This window comes from Ranitomeya variabilis, chromosome 3 (genome assembly GCF_051348905.1).
Source record: "Ranitomeya variabilis isolate aRanVar5 chromosome 3, aRanVar5.hap1, whole genome shotgun sequence".
Classification (NCBI taxonomy): Eukaryota; Metazoa; Chordata; class Amphibia; order Anura; family Dendrobatidae; genus Ranitomeya; species Ranitomeya variabilis.
In genome coordinates this window covers 452111467-452125217 of record NC_135234.1, presented here as the reverse complement: position 1 = coordinate 452125217, position 13751 = coordinate 452111467, and the positions used below count along the sequence as shown (strand labels likewise).

General features: G+C 42.5%; 1 protein-coding gene across 3 annotated transcripts in view; it reads left to right on the top strand.

Annotated features, from left to right (window-relative positions):
- Nucleotides 1-4245: 4245 nt before the first annotated feature.
- Nucleotides 4246-13751, top strand: part of GAS6 (growth arrest specific 6) — a 167935-nt gene continuing 158429 nt past the window's right edge. The window contains exons 1-3 of one of the 3 annotated variants that reach the window (XM_077296559.1): nucleotides 4246-4349; nucleotides 4670-4789; nucleotides 8426-8592. In XM_077296559.1, the coding sequence (XP_077152674.1) occupies nucleotides 4274-4349; nucleotides 4670-4789; nucleotides 8426-8592 (363 nt within the window). In that variant the 5' untranslated portion in view covers nucleotides 4246-4273. Of the gene's footprint in view, nucleotides 4350-4416; nucleotides 4542-4665; nucleotides 4790-8425; nucleotides 8593-13751 lie in introns of those variants that run through there. The other 2 variants (XM_077296561.1, XM_077296560.1) reach the window with 2 other exon arrangements.

The following is a 13751-nucleotide window of genomic DNA, read 5'->3' as shown; positions in this document are numbered from 1 at the left end:
TTTTTAGTGCTGTAATATGGAAAGGATCTGGTTGTATTCTGCAGTGCCAACAAGCAAATGGAGCAGAAAAACGGTGTTCTCTGGATTGCTTTTTAATCAAATAATCAGGATTAAGATCCCCAAAAATTATTCCTTGCCCCTGATACCTGGGGCTATGTCAAGAAATATCTGTAATAGCAGCAGCAGCAGACAGAACTTTAATGGTCCCCTTGCTATATGCAGTTCATTCTGCCACATACACTGCCTGACTGCCCAGCACTGATGTCTATGCAGCTGGGTTAGTCCTGAGAAGGACTGTTAGTTGAGATGGATATGTGTCTAGTATATTCTGTAATACCTACACTAACTAAGACACAAGCCAATCTCTCCCTAGCTCAGCAGCAACTCTCCCTACACTGCCTGATTCCGGAGTAGACTGTGAAGAGCATGGCGGTGCCGGGTCTGATATAGACCTCATGATGCTGTGCGGCCAGCCAATCACTGTATTGCCACAACCAACATGGCTGCAGCATTACAGTGTGTGGCAGACAATCCTTGCATGTTCATTGTCTCTCTAAAAAGCGCCAAACATGAAGGGCGGGGACCCGAGCTCCCGTCGAGCAACCCCTGAAATAGTCAGCGAGCTCCGAGCATCTCGAGCAGTGAGATGCTCAGGCGAGTATTGAGCAGTGGCGAGCATGCTCGCTCATCATTATTCGTGTTTCTTCATATATAGTTATGCACTATATGGACATACTGGTATCGGGACACTTACATTCGTGTCCAAAAGTGTTGACACCCTTGAAATTTTTTGAGGAAAGTATTTCTCCAAGAAAATTATTACAATTACAAACGTTTTGTTATACACGTGTTTATTTCCTTTGTGTGTATTAGAACAACAGAAAAAAACTGAAAAAAACGACAAATTGGACACAAAAGAGCAAAATATTTGTGGTAAAAATGTTATTATTTTTTCTTCACTGCCCAATGGTATAAAATTCTGTGACACACTTGTGGTGTCAGTATGATCACTGCTCCCCTAGATGAATTAATTGAGAGGTGTATTTTGTAAAATGGGGTCACTTATTTGGGATTCTGCTGTTGTGGCACCTCAGCAGCTCTCCCAGTGGGTTATCACACCTGCAAACCATAACAGTAAAATCTGCACTTCCCTTTTGAGCTTTGCACTGTGCCTCAAAAGTAGTTTTTGATTAGATGTAGGGTATTGGGATACTCAGAAGAAATTTCACAACAAACTGAGATCCCTTTTTCCTATTAGCCCTTATAAAAATTAAAAATTTGGGGGTAAAACAACATTTTAGCGGTAAAAATGTAATTATTCTTTCTTCACCGCCCAATGGTATAAATTTGTGTGAGGCACATGTGGTGTCAATATGCTCACTGCACCCCTAGATGAAAATATGACAACACCCTGAAACCATTCCACCAAAATCTCAACTCTAATATGGCGCTTCTTCCCTTCTGAGCTTTGCACTGTGCCTCAAAAGTAGTTTTTGACCACATATGGGGTATCGGTGTACTCAGGAGAAATTGTACAACAAATTGTATGGTCCATTTTGCTCCTAATGGCCTTGTGAAAATGGAAAATTTGGAGCAAAACCAACATTTTTGCAGGAAAAGTGTGATTTCTTTTTAATTTCACAGCTCTACCTTATAAACGTCTGTGAAGCACCTGGGGGTTCAAGGTGCTCAGCACACATCTAGGTAAATTCCTTGAGGGGTCTAGTGTCCAAAATGGGAACACCTGTGGGGGGGTTTGCACTGTTTAAATACATCCAAATTTGACATGGCGTCTGCGCTCGATTGCAGCAATTTTTGTATTCAAAAGTCAAATGGCGCTCCTTCCCATCCGAGCCCTGCCATGCGTCCAAACAGTAGTCCCCACATATGGGGTATCTGCGTACTCAGGAGAAATTGCACAACACGTTTTGGGGTCCATTTTATCTTGTTACCCTTGTAAAAATAAAAAATTTGGGTCTGAATTTAAATTTTGGTGAGAAAAAGTAAAATGTTAATTTTTTTCCTTCTACATTGAATTAATTCCTATGAGGACATTGAGGGGTGCAGTTTTTATAATTGTGCTACGTAGAGGTATTTTCTATCATATAGGACCCCCAAAGTAACTTCAAATGCGATGTAGTCCCTAAGGCTATGTGCACAAGTTGCGGATTTGCCTCAGGAATTTTTTGTGCGGATTCTGCATCTCTTGGCAGAAAACACAGGTGCGCATTTGACACATTTTTTGTGCGGATTTTATGCGGATTTACTGTGTTTTTTACCCCTGCGGATTTCTATAATTGAATGGGTACAAAAACGCTGCAGTCTGCACAAAAGAAGTGAAATGCTACTTCTTTTAATCCACAGCGTTTCCGCACGGAATTTTCAGCACCACTAGCACAGCATTTTTTTTTCCTATTGATTTACATTGTATTGTAAATCACTTACAGATCTGCAGGAAATCCGCAACTTGTGCACATACCCTTAAAAATGGTTTTGTTAATTACATTAGAAAAATTAGAAATTGCTGATCAGCTTTTAAATCTTATGGCTATGTGCACACATTGCGATTTGGCTGCGGATTCGCAGCAGTTTTCCATCGGGTTTACAGTACCATGTAAACCTATGGAAAACCAAGTCTGCTGTGCACATGCTGCTGAAAATACTGTGCGGAAACACTGAGTTGTATTTTCCGCAGCATGTCAATTCTTTGTGCGGAGTCCACAGCGTTTTACACCTGCTCCTCAATGGGAATCCGCAGTTGTAAAACCGCAGGTGAAATCTGCACAAAAAACGCAGAAAATCCATGGTAAATCCTCGGGTAATCCGCAGGTAAAACGCAGTGCATTTTACCTGCAGATTTTTCAAAAACAGTGCGGAAAAATCCACACACGAATCCGCAACGTAGGCACATAGCCTATAACTTCCTAACAAGAAAAAAAAGATGTTTCAAATATTGTGCTGATGTAAAGCAGACATGTGGGAAATGTTATTTATTAACTATTTTGTATGACATAAATCTCTTGTTTCAGGACATATGAATTAAAAGTCTGAATTGCGACATTTTCAAAATTTTCGCCAAATTTCCATTTTTTTCATAAATAAACGCAAGTCATATCAAATACATTTTTACCACTGTCATGAAGTACAATATGTCAGGAAAAAACAATCTCTTAGAATCAATGGAAGCGTTGAAGCCTTCCAGAGCTATAACTTCATAAAGTGACACTGGTCAGAAATGTAAAATTTGGTCTAGTGTTGAAGGTGAAAACAGGCTTGGAGGTGAAGGGGTTAATGATCATTATCACCTGTTTGGTACGATTGGCTTCTCATACATCTGACTATAATCCTACAGTCATAAATTGTATCCATTAAAAGATATCAGCCACTGAGGACTCTCAAATATTAATATTTTTCTATCTACTGGCTAGCACGGTGCAAAGATGTAGTTTTACTGTATTATAATCCTACAAAATCCATGACTTTGTGCCAGTGTGCTAAGAAGAACTGATGGTGGTTTTTAATGCCAGGGTCACACCAGCGTATAAGGCTATGTTCCCACGATCAGCAAGTAGCAGCGCTTTGGACGCAGCGTATTTTCGTAAATCCTCATGTGTTCACTGAATAATACAGATTCACCGCATCCAATATATATCTATAGTGGAAATTTCTGTTGCGGAGACCAGATGACTGCCATGCTGCGGCTCGTCGTACCTCGCACCGCGGGTGAGTCTACGCAGCGTCCAATACAAGCACATTGGGCATTGGATTTCTATAAATCCCTTCCACTGTGCTTGTACTTTACAATGCAGCGTTTTGGACGCAGGTGACACTCGGCTTATGGTCGCAGCGGAGCCTAGGGTCGTTAGCATATCGCATCCGATACCGTACGCTGGTGTGACGCCAGCTGAAGGCAAAGCAAAGGCCGCTCAGCCAAATACTGGCTTTAGATTTCTCTTTCAGTCACTTTGCATTTTATTAATTTTGTTCGAATAAACTATTTACACTTTACTTTTTTTTTTTTTTCTTATTTTGAAGCATTTTTTCCAATAGCTGCCTGGAAACACAACAGCAGCGGTTTCTCCTCAGAGAGCAGCTCCCCACCACAACAAGCATTGTTCCAGCACACATGACTGGATTGTGCATTGTGGCCGGCTGCACAGCTGGGAGAATCCAGGTCAGCGCTGTGTGGAGCCTGTCAGCAGGTGGTGCCACATTATCAGCCATTTCTGCCATTGTGTAGTAAACACATGCACACGTAGGGAGGAGGCCTGTCATGTCACCCGACACCATTCCTCTCACTACACTTCTAGTGACAATAGAGCACAGCCCGGTCACCTCACCTCCACAGTGTACGTACTGAAGAGGGGGCTTTTACTTGTACAGCCATGGCACTAGCTGTGATGATAGTGGGGGCGGGGGGCACATAGTTCATAAGTGACAGCAGTCCCTAGTATTAAGCAGGGTGATATTTCTAGTGGTGGCTGACTGATGTGCCCGCCTGGTGTGAGGAGGCTGCCGGGGATCACGTCAGGGACATAGAGGTGTGTCTGGAGATGTGTGCAAACTTTTATCAAATGATTGGGAGGGAGGGAGTGAGGCGCTGACTCCAGTCTGTGCCTGCTGCCCGTGCCGGCTGCCAGCTGTGAATGTGCTTCTCTCTCCCAGGCAGTCCTGGCTCCGGATCATCACCAGCTCCATTATACCAGGGACATCACCATGCCCGGCGCTTCCAGCCTGGCAGCCGCGCTGCTTCTCCTCCTGCTGCTGGCTGCGGACACCTCGGATGCCAGTGAGTACTTGGCTGCTTGGTAACGGGTTATTATTAGGGCAGGACACCCTCTGGGACCCCCCAGGGCATGAGTATGTTCCAGTCACCCCTGGTAATTGGCATCACACTGTGCCAGTTGTGTGGCATGGTGATAGAGCTGCATTGTCTCCATGATTGCTTCACCCTGCACATGGCAATCAGGGAAGCAGCTGGCATGGCTTTGTTTTTATCTTCTTGGCCAGTGGTACAGAATACTAAAGGTCAGCAGCACCCACTGATTGTGGGAGTCACCCCCAGGGAGCAGAGCATTCCTCAGCTTCTACACTGCAGACCCTACAAACTTCTAATATAAAGCTAAATAAATAGATCCAAAATAATAAATGTGTCATTTGCCATAAAACAAGGCTGATACCCCAGGTTATGCCATGACCATGCACTCCTGGAAATTTATTTGTATATATATATATGTATGTACTCTGATTTATTTATATATTATAATATTTATTTTGGAGGGGGGAAAGAGGCAAAAAATGTTGTAATAGTCTATTAGACAGGGGCATTATTTCCTATACATGTGCCCTAAACTTCTCTGCTGCGGAGGCGGTTAGTGATTTTTCACAAGCGCTGAAAAACGGTCTGAGTGGAATCCGGGCTTTGTATCTTATTTTAATCAGTAATTTTCATATATGTAAAAATAAATTCCAAAGCTTCTCCTATACATTACATGGATTGTGCTCTGATCCCACACATGTGCCGTCTGGGGTTTTCACAGACCCATAGGTTTGTTTGGGTGATTTTTATTAATGATTCTGATAAAAAAAAAATGTCTGATTTTCATCGTTAATATGGGGTATTGTATGAGAACATACGGAGTTAGCAGAACAAACTTTAATGGGAAGAACAATGGGAATTTCTCTCCATCTTTTCCATTAATCGTTTCCATTATTAGGCTGCCGTCACACTATCAGTATTTGGTCAGTATTTTACATCAGTATTTGTAAGCCAAAACCAGGAGTGGAACAATTAGAGGAAAAATATAAGGCTAGGGTCACATTGCGTTGTGACCGCGTTTAACGGACTACGTTACACCACGGCATAACGCGGTGTTAACGTAGTCCGTTAACGCCGCCATAGCCTGTAATGGTGAACGTGTCGCTAGCGCCTGCCCACATTGGGCGTGCGCTAGCGATGTGCCGTCATTTGAGTGACGGACCTCGGACGCTGCTTGCAGCGTCCGCGGCGCACCGAGGTCCGTTCCTCGCTAGTGCAGATCGGGGATCTGCGCTAGCGGGGACGCCGAACGCGGACCCTAGAGAAGCATTGCGTTAGCGCAATCCGCTAGCGCTATGCGCTTAACGGATTGCCCTAACGCAATGTGACCCTAGCCTAATAGAAACATGTCACCACTTCTGCATTTATCACCCACCCCTGGTTTTGGCTTACAAATACTGATGTAAAATACTGACCAAATACTGCTAGTGTGACGGCAGCCTAAGAGATAACTTGCATTATATATATGTGTGCTCCTTCTCTAAGGCTGTGTGCACACGATGCGGATTTAGTGCGGATCAGCAGCGTTTTTTTCCGGGCAGAAACGCTGCAGATCTGCAAAATGATTTACAGTACAATGTAAATCAATAGAGAAAAAAATGCTGTGCTAATGGAAAATTCCGCATGAAAACCGCTGCGGATCAAAAGAAGTAGCATGTCACTTCTTTTGTGCGGATCTGCAGCGTTTCTGCACCCTTCCATTATAGAAATCCGTAGTGGTAAAAAAACGCATGAAATCCACACAAAATCCACATCAAAACCACACAAAATCCGCATAAAAAACGCGTCAAATCTGCACCTGCAAGGAGATGCGGATTTTGCGCAGAAAATTCTGCACCCCAATCCGCAACGTGTGCACATAGCCTAAGAGATGCAGCTTGGTTTAACATTAATGGGGAACTTTGGGTTTTCTATAGGTACCTTCAATAACAGTACCATATAGCACTATTCTTGCCACCAAAAGTGCCCAACACGCAGTCAATGGAGTCGCTCGCAGACTCAGACGTTTAAAGGGCCTCTGTGTAAAAACAGTATATTGGGCCCTTTGCAGTCTAATAGTTTATCATAATGTAAAATTCCAACTGCTTTGGAGGTTGAAATGGGCCCCCTTACCTCTTGGGCCCCTGTACAGCTGCACAGGTTGCACCAATGATATGTCCGCCCCTGAATGGAGTTAATTGACAATAGACAGCTACAAAAAAATCTGCTGTGGAGCGTCCCGTCAGGGCAAGGGGTTACTCGGTACCGGGTCCTGCGGTTCACAGGGGGGATGTCATGGTGGCTGACCCGGCCCGTGGCCCTGGGACATCAGTATAAAAGGGAAAGGTATTTAAAGGGGAAATGTCTATGTTCGTGACGCCACCTGTGGTATTCGGTCAGTGGGGACCGACGCTGCTTTAACGGGTCCGCTGGGGTGATGTAATGGCAGCTAGATGGTATACCTTCCCACAGGTGAAGTATATGCCCAGGGCTTCCCAGTATGTAGATGGTGAATGGCGCAGTGAAGAACGAGGACACAAGGTTGCAGTCTCTTTACCTTTACTGAAGACTTCAGCATCCACAGTCCAGGGCACCAGATCGCAGGGCAGGTAGAGTCCAGCTGGTTCAGAGGCAAGTCCAGGGTCCCCTTTGTCCAGGTGGAAATCAATAGCCTTCCTTTGGGCTGTAGTGGTGCAGTCCCTTACTTCATAAGCTAGTCTCTAGCGGTGGACTCCGCGTCTGGCGGCATGCACGCCTACACCTCGCTCTCCTAAAGCACTTCTCTCTGCATACCTCGGCTGTGGTTAACTGAAGAAGGTTCATGTTGAACCGAGACGTTTTGAGTATACTGCAAAATAAATTCTTCTGTTCCAGCATCCTAAGTTGGTCTCTGAAGTAAGGCGTAGAGGTCCTTACTACCTCGGTGTTCCGGCTACCGGTGTTCTGCGCCTCAGAAGGAGGCAGCCTGTTCAGGGCTGGTCCCCTTCTGGTATTCTCTCCTTTCTTTTGCCTTCCTTCACGCTCGCTGCAATACAATTCTGCCTTCAAAATGTCTCTTTCTGGGAGCTGTAGCTCTGAGGCCATGCACAGCTCCGTGGACCCTCTGTCCTCCTCAGACTGATGTCTGGAACTTTCTAACTTTCCCTACAGACTACCGGTGACGGTGTAATATAAATATATATATATATATATCTCCTAATAAATGGGATCAGAAGCTCCCCCTGGTGGCCTGGAGTATGAATGTGTTGCATGTTTGTGATACCTGGATGCAGTTATCCTTCCTTGCCTCTGAACGTAGCATCACTCTCCCCGGGAGGAAAGCAACACTACTGCGAAGACCGGGACCCTGGGGCGCTGCATTAGTGTTAGCCAATAATAAGTAGAAATAAACAATATACATTTATTGTATATTTACTCACCCCTTCAAATCAATATTATTACAGCCTTGGTCTCTATCCGCTTTGCACATGTAGGCAGTAAAAGCTGTTTCCCCGTTGTATATTGACCGATGTGACGGAATGGAAAAGAGTGCTATCCATTCTCAGTGACACAGCCTAGTTGTGATCTGGAAACCTGTCCACAGATGAAATAATATTTTTGTATGTTTTTGTTATATGTTGGCTGCAGGAGTCATGTTGCAGGCCAAGGAAGCAGCACAGTTTCTTCGCCCACGGCTGAAGAGAGCTAACCATATATTTGAAGAGACTAAGCAAGGACACTTGGAACGGGAGTGTGTAGAAGAGACGTGCAGTAAAGAAGAGGCCAGGGAGGTGTTTGAGAATGACCCTGAAACTGTAAGTAAACCTTTTAGTATGCCGTATGTACCATCATAAACCTGATTCAACTACAGTACTTAGATGCCACGGTCAATTACTGACAGCAGCATTTATGTGGTTTTATGGCAGCGAACAGAGTTTGCTGATTCCTGAGCCCACTTCATACTCCCGTATCCAACATCTGCTGTACACATGCACTAGATGTCAAAAAGAGGTTTATATCCAGAAATATTTATCTACTTTAAAAATACTTGTAACTTAATTTAAAGGAGTTACCACTACCTGGACAACCACTTTTCATATGTACCAGTGCCCCATGTAAAATAAAACCAGCATATAATCACCTGCGCCATTCCATAAATGTTGGCGCTTTGTCTATCGGCACTCATTTGATATTAGGTCTTGTATGAGGGAAGTGTGATCACTGCAGCACGTCAGGGGCCGCTGATGGGCTACAGCACTCACAGGATTTAACACTGTAATGCAAGAGCCAGAAGACACAGCGTCAACATCGCTCGGACATCACTAGTCCAGGAGATGAGTTTATGCTGTTTATTTGTCGTGCAGCACTGTTTAATTTAAAATGGGATTGTTCAAATAATGAACAATCCCTTTAACCTCGTTGCAGAGATTAGGGTACAAGAACTGTCATCCATTTGGCATGGTGGCTCAGTGGTTGGCACTGTTATCTTGCAGTCCTGCTATCGAGTCTGACCAAGGACAACTTCTCTATAGAGCTTGTATGTTCTTGCTGTACCTGCTTGATGCTTAACTCTATTGTGAGCCCAACTGATGATATTCTATGTATGGTCCTCCAAAAATATGCTGATGTAATAAAAACAATTTGGTTAATATTTTGGTCTTGTTGCAACAGTGAGAATACGTTAAATTCCAGTGGCTTTAAGGCATGTGCGCACACAATTTCTAAGCAGAATGTGAACTCAACCCAAAATAACCTAATCTTAATTCAAATCGAAAGGCCCCATATAAAGTTGGCAGAGCACAGATTTCAGCAGAATCAGCGGATTATTTAATGAATTTGTTCCGATTGTCTACTTTTGTTCCTTGGAGATAAATCGCTGCTAGATTTTCCTGGAGAACCTGAACAAGCTATCTGATGTATGTGTCCGTCTCAAAGCTCTGTTTGCTCTTGTACTTCTTTGTTTGCTGCATGTATCTTTCCTTGTTTTGTCCCTCCTCAGTCACTAGTCAGACGTGATGCTTACAACTGCCCGTCAGTTCTATTATTGATTGGCGGCATACCCTGAAACAGATGTCTTTTGTTCACATATTAAAAAATAGTACCACTAGAGTATGTTGCCAGAGGCTGTCTGTGCTAGGATTTCTTTTGACCTTAGAAATTTACAGCCACACATGTGACCTTTTCCCAGGGTGGGGGTGGACAGTGGGGTCATTATTAGCTATATTTATTGATTTCTGCAACTGTGTGCCATTTTAAGAATACTCAATTGTCACACCGTAAAACAAATCTGTGTTGCAGACACCAGGCTTTACAGTGCATAGATTTACCCGAATGTGAATCAAAAAGGAAGTTATTTTTATTTCTTGATAAAGATGTTCTCCAGTTTGGAAAACTCTGTTCTAGATGACAGGTCCCTCAATGCTGATATGATCATGAGAAGATGTCTGCTCACATTATTGGGTAGTGCAGGGGTGAGATGAGTCCTATCGGGACAGCTGCCCTCCACTGTAGGTAAAGCTACGTTCTCATGACTGTAGTTTTGGTCCAAGTGCCATCTCTGGATAAAACTGACTTCAAAGAGACAGCAAAGGGGTTTATTTTGCACAATTGGGCTGTTCAGATGACCGTTTATTTTTTTTTTTTCAAACAGACCGAATTTCCCTGTGAAAAAAATTGCAGCATGCACTAGTTTCTTCAAGTCTATGGGTCCACAAAAAAAGAAAAAAACATTCTGTGTGGATCAACTGTATAGCATCCGATTTTTATGGATGCATTAAAATTCTTAACATAGGAAATTGTTTTTGGTCTTCTAAATGTTATTCACTACTGATGTAAAAAGCAGACATACAGATTGCATATAGATGGCAGTGCAGATGAGAAATCATCCGTTTTTGTCTGGATGAAAATTGGATGATTTTCTTTTTATATGATTGTATAATCTTAGCCTGTACTACAGGGTTCTGGTTAAGGACATCCATTCCTATGCATTCTATAGGTCCTAAAAAGTGCATTTATTTATGATTTCATCCATTTTAATGTAATGGATTTAATTTTGTGGACTTTTAGCAACAGTTGATATTACCCTCCCCTTGCCAACCCACATAACAGATGACAGTGGTCATTTTGGTTGATTTCTGTCTAATGTGCATGTGTGTGTTGTAGATCCTTTTTCAGTAGTATGTGAGTTGTATAGTGAATCCAGCTTCCCTAGAAAAGTTTTAAGAAGCTGAACAGACTTTTTGAAGTATTTAATGAGTTGTTTGTGTTTTCTGATAGATCTTACAAATATTTTCATATATCACTTCCCTTGATTTATCTTCCTGGCTATGATCTGTGTTTCTTCACAAATTTATGACCTCTGAGCTGAATTGTTGCTCTTTGTATTAATTTGTATGTCACTTGGCTATGTTCTGAACAATGGATACATTTTTATCAGGAAGAAGCATTGTGTGGTCTTCAAGGACATAAAAAATGTAATTCACGTGTCATTTTTAAATTAAACATGTTGGAAATTTTGGATTAAAATGCTCAAAAGTTTACATTCCCCAGCAGATGTTTTGGCTTTTTTTCAGAGAATATGAATCAAGCCATTTAGGCTATGTGCACACTTTGCGGATTCCACCGCTGCAGATCCGCAGCAGTTTCCCATGAGTTTACAGTACAATGTAAACCTATAGGAAACGAAAAACGCTGTGCACATGCTGCGGAAAAAGCCGCGCGGAAACGCAGCGGATTACATTCCGCAGCATGTCACTTCTTTTCTGCTGATTTTCACCTGCTCCAATAGGAAAAGGCAGATGAAAAACCGCAGAAGAATCCGCTGTAAAAACCGCGATAAATCCGCAGTAAAAACCGCGGCGGGTTTTCACTGCGGTTTTTGGAATTCCGCTGCGGAAAAATCCGCAGTGGAATCCGCAAAGTGTGCACATAGCCTTATTGTTAACCTACTGTGTTTTCTCTTTTTAAATTATAATGACAACCCAAAACATCCAAATGACCCTGATCAAAAGTTCACATACCACGGTGATTTTTGCCTGATAACATGCACAGAAGTTGACACAAATTGGTTTGAATGGCTACTAAAGGTAACATCCTCACCTGTGACCTGTTTGCTTGTAGTCAGTGTGTGTGCATAAAAGCTGAGCGAGTTTCTGGGAACCAGACTCTTGCATCTTTCATCCAACCACTGACATTTCTGGATTGTGAGTCGTAGGGAAAGCAAAAGAACTGTCAATGGGTCTACGGGAAAAGGTAGTTAAACTGTTTAAAACAGGAAAGGGATACAAGAAGATATCCAAGGAATTGGTAATGCCAGTGAGCAGCATTCAAACTGTGACTAACCAATGGAAAATAAGGGGCTCTGTAAAAACAAAACCACAGTCAGGTAGACCAACAAAAATGTCGTCCACAACTGCCAGGAAAATTGTTCGGGATGCAAAGAAAAGCCCACAAATGACATCAGCTGAAATACAGGACTCTCTGAAAACTAGCAGTGTGGCTGTTTCAAGATACACAATAAGGAGGCACTTGAAGAAAAATGGGCTGCATGGTCGAGTCGCCAGAAGAAAGCCATTACTGCGCAAATGCCACAAAGTATCTCGCCTACAATATGCAAAACAGCACAGACAAGCCTCAAAACGTCTGGAACAAGGTAATTTGGAGTGACGAGACCAAACTTGAACTTTTTGGCCACAACCATAAATGTTACATTTGGAGAGAGGTCAACAAGGCCTGTGAAGAAAGGAAAACCATTCCTACTGTAAAGCATGGAGGTGGATCGCTGAAGTTTTGGGGATGTGTGAACTACAAAAGGCACAGGAAACTTGGTCAAAGTTGAAGGAAAGATGAATGCAGCACATTATCAGCAAATACTGGAGGCAAATTGGCACTCATCAGCCCAGAAGCTGCGCATGGGATGTACTTGGACGTTCCAACATGACAATGATCCAAAACACAAGGCCAAGTTGACCTGTCATTGGCTACAGCAGAACAAAGTGAAGATTCTGGAGTGTCCATCTCAGTCTCCTGATCTTAATTTCATTGAGCCACTCTGAGGAGATCTCAAGCTCGCAGTTCATGCTAGACAGCCTAGGAATTTTCAGAAACTGGAGGCTTTTTGCCAAGAAGAGTGGGCAGCTTAACCATCTGAGAAAATAAAGAACCATACAAAAGACTTCAAGCTGTCATTGATGTTAGAGGGGGCAATACACGATATTAAGACATGGGATATGTGAACTTTATATCAGGGTCATTTAGATGTTTTGGGTTATCATTATGATTTAAAAATAGAAAACACAGTAGTTTACAATAAATGGCTCCATCCAACCACTAACCATGAGTGAAGAAAAAGTTTTGGTCTTATCATTCATATTCTCTGAAAAAAAGGCTAAGAAAGCAAAAATTTTGCCAGGGTATGTAAACCTTTGAGCACAACTAATCAACTTATTGATAAAAAATCTATATATATCTCTATATGATATCTATATAAAATATCTATATAACTACTCGCAAAGTTATTTGGCTTTCGGGCAAAATTTATGGAAAAGGTAAAAAGTTCACGCTAAATTGATATTTTATCATGAAAGTAGAGCATTTAAGTTGAAGCATGCAATGGTGATTTCCTCATCTCAAACAATTTATTGAGGCAAATGCCAACAACAGTGGTGGGTGTAGCCCAACAAAAAATGTCAATGTCTTAATAACTTGTCATTTGGCCTTGAGCGTCAATTACAGCTGATCCCATAGGTTTTCTATAGGATTCAGGTCTGGAGAAAGTGCAGGTCACTCCATTTGAGGAACCCCAGTCTCCAGCAGCCATTAATGATGTGACCTCAATGAGCTGGAGCATTGTCATCCATGAAGATGAAATTAGGCCTGTGTGGTTTATGAAGAGGCAGAATTACTGGATTAATTATGTTATTCAAGTTTTAGGGGCTTGTCACTGTACCATTCACAAAGTGTATTGCACTTCTGT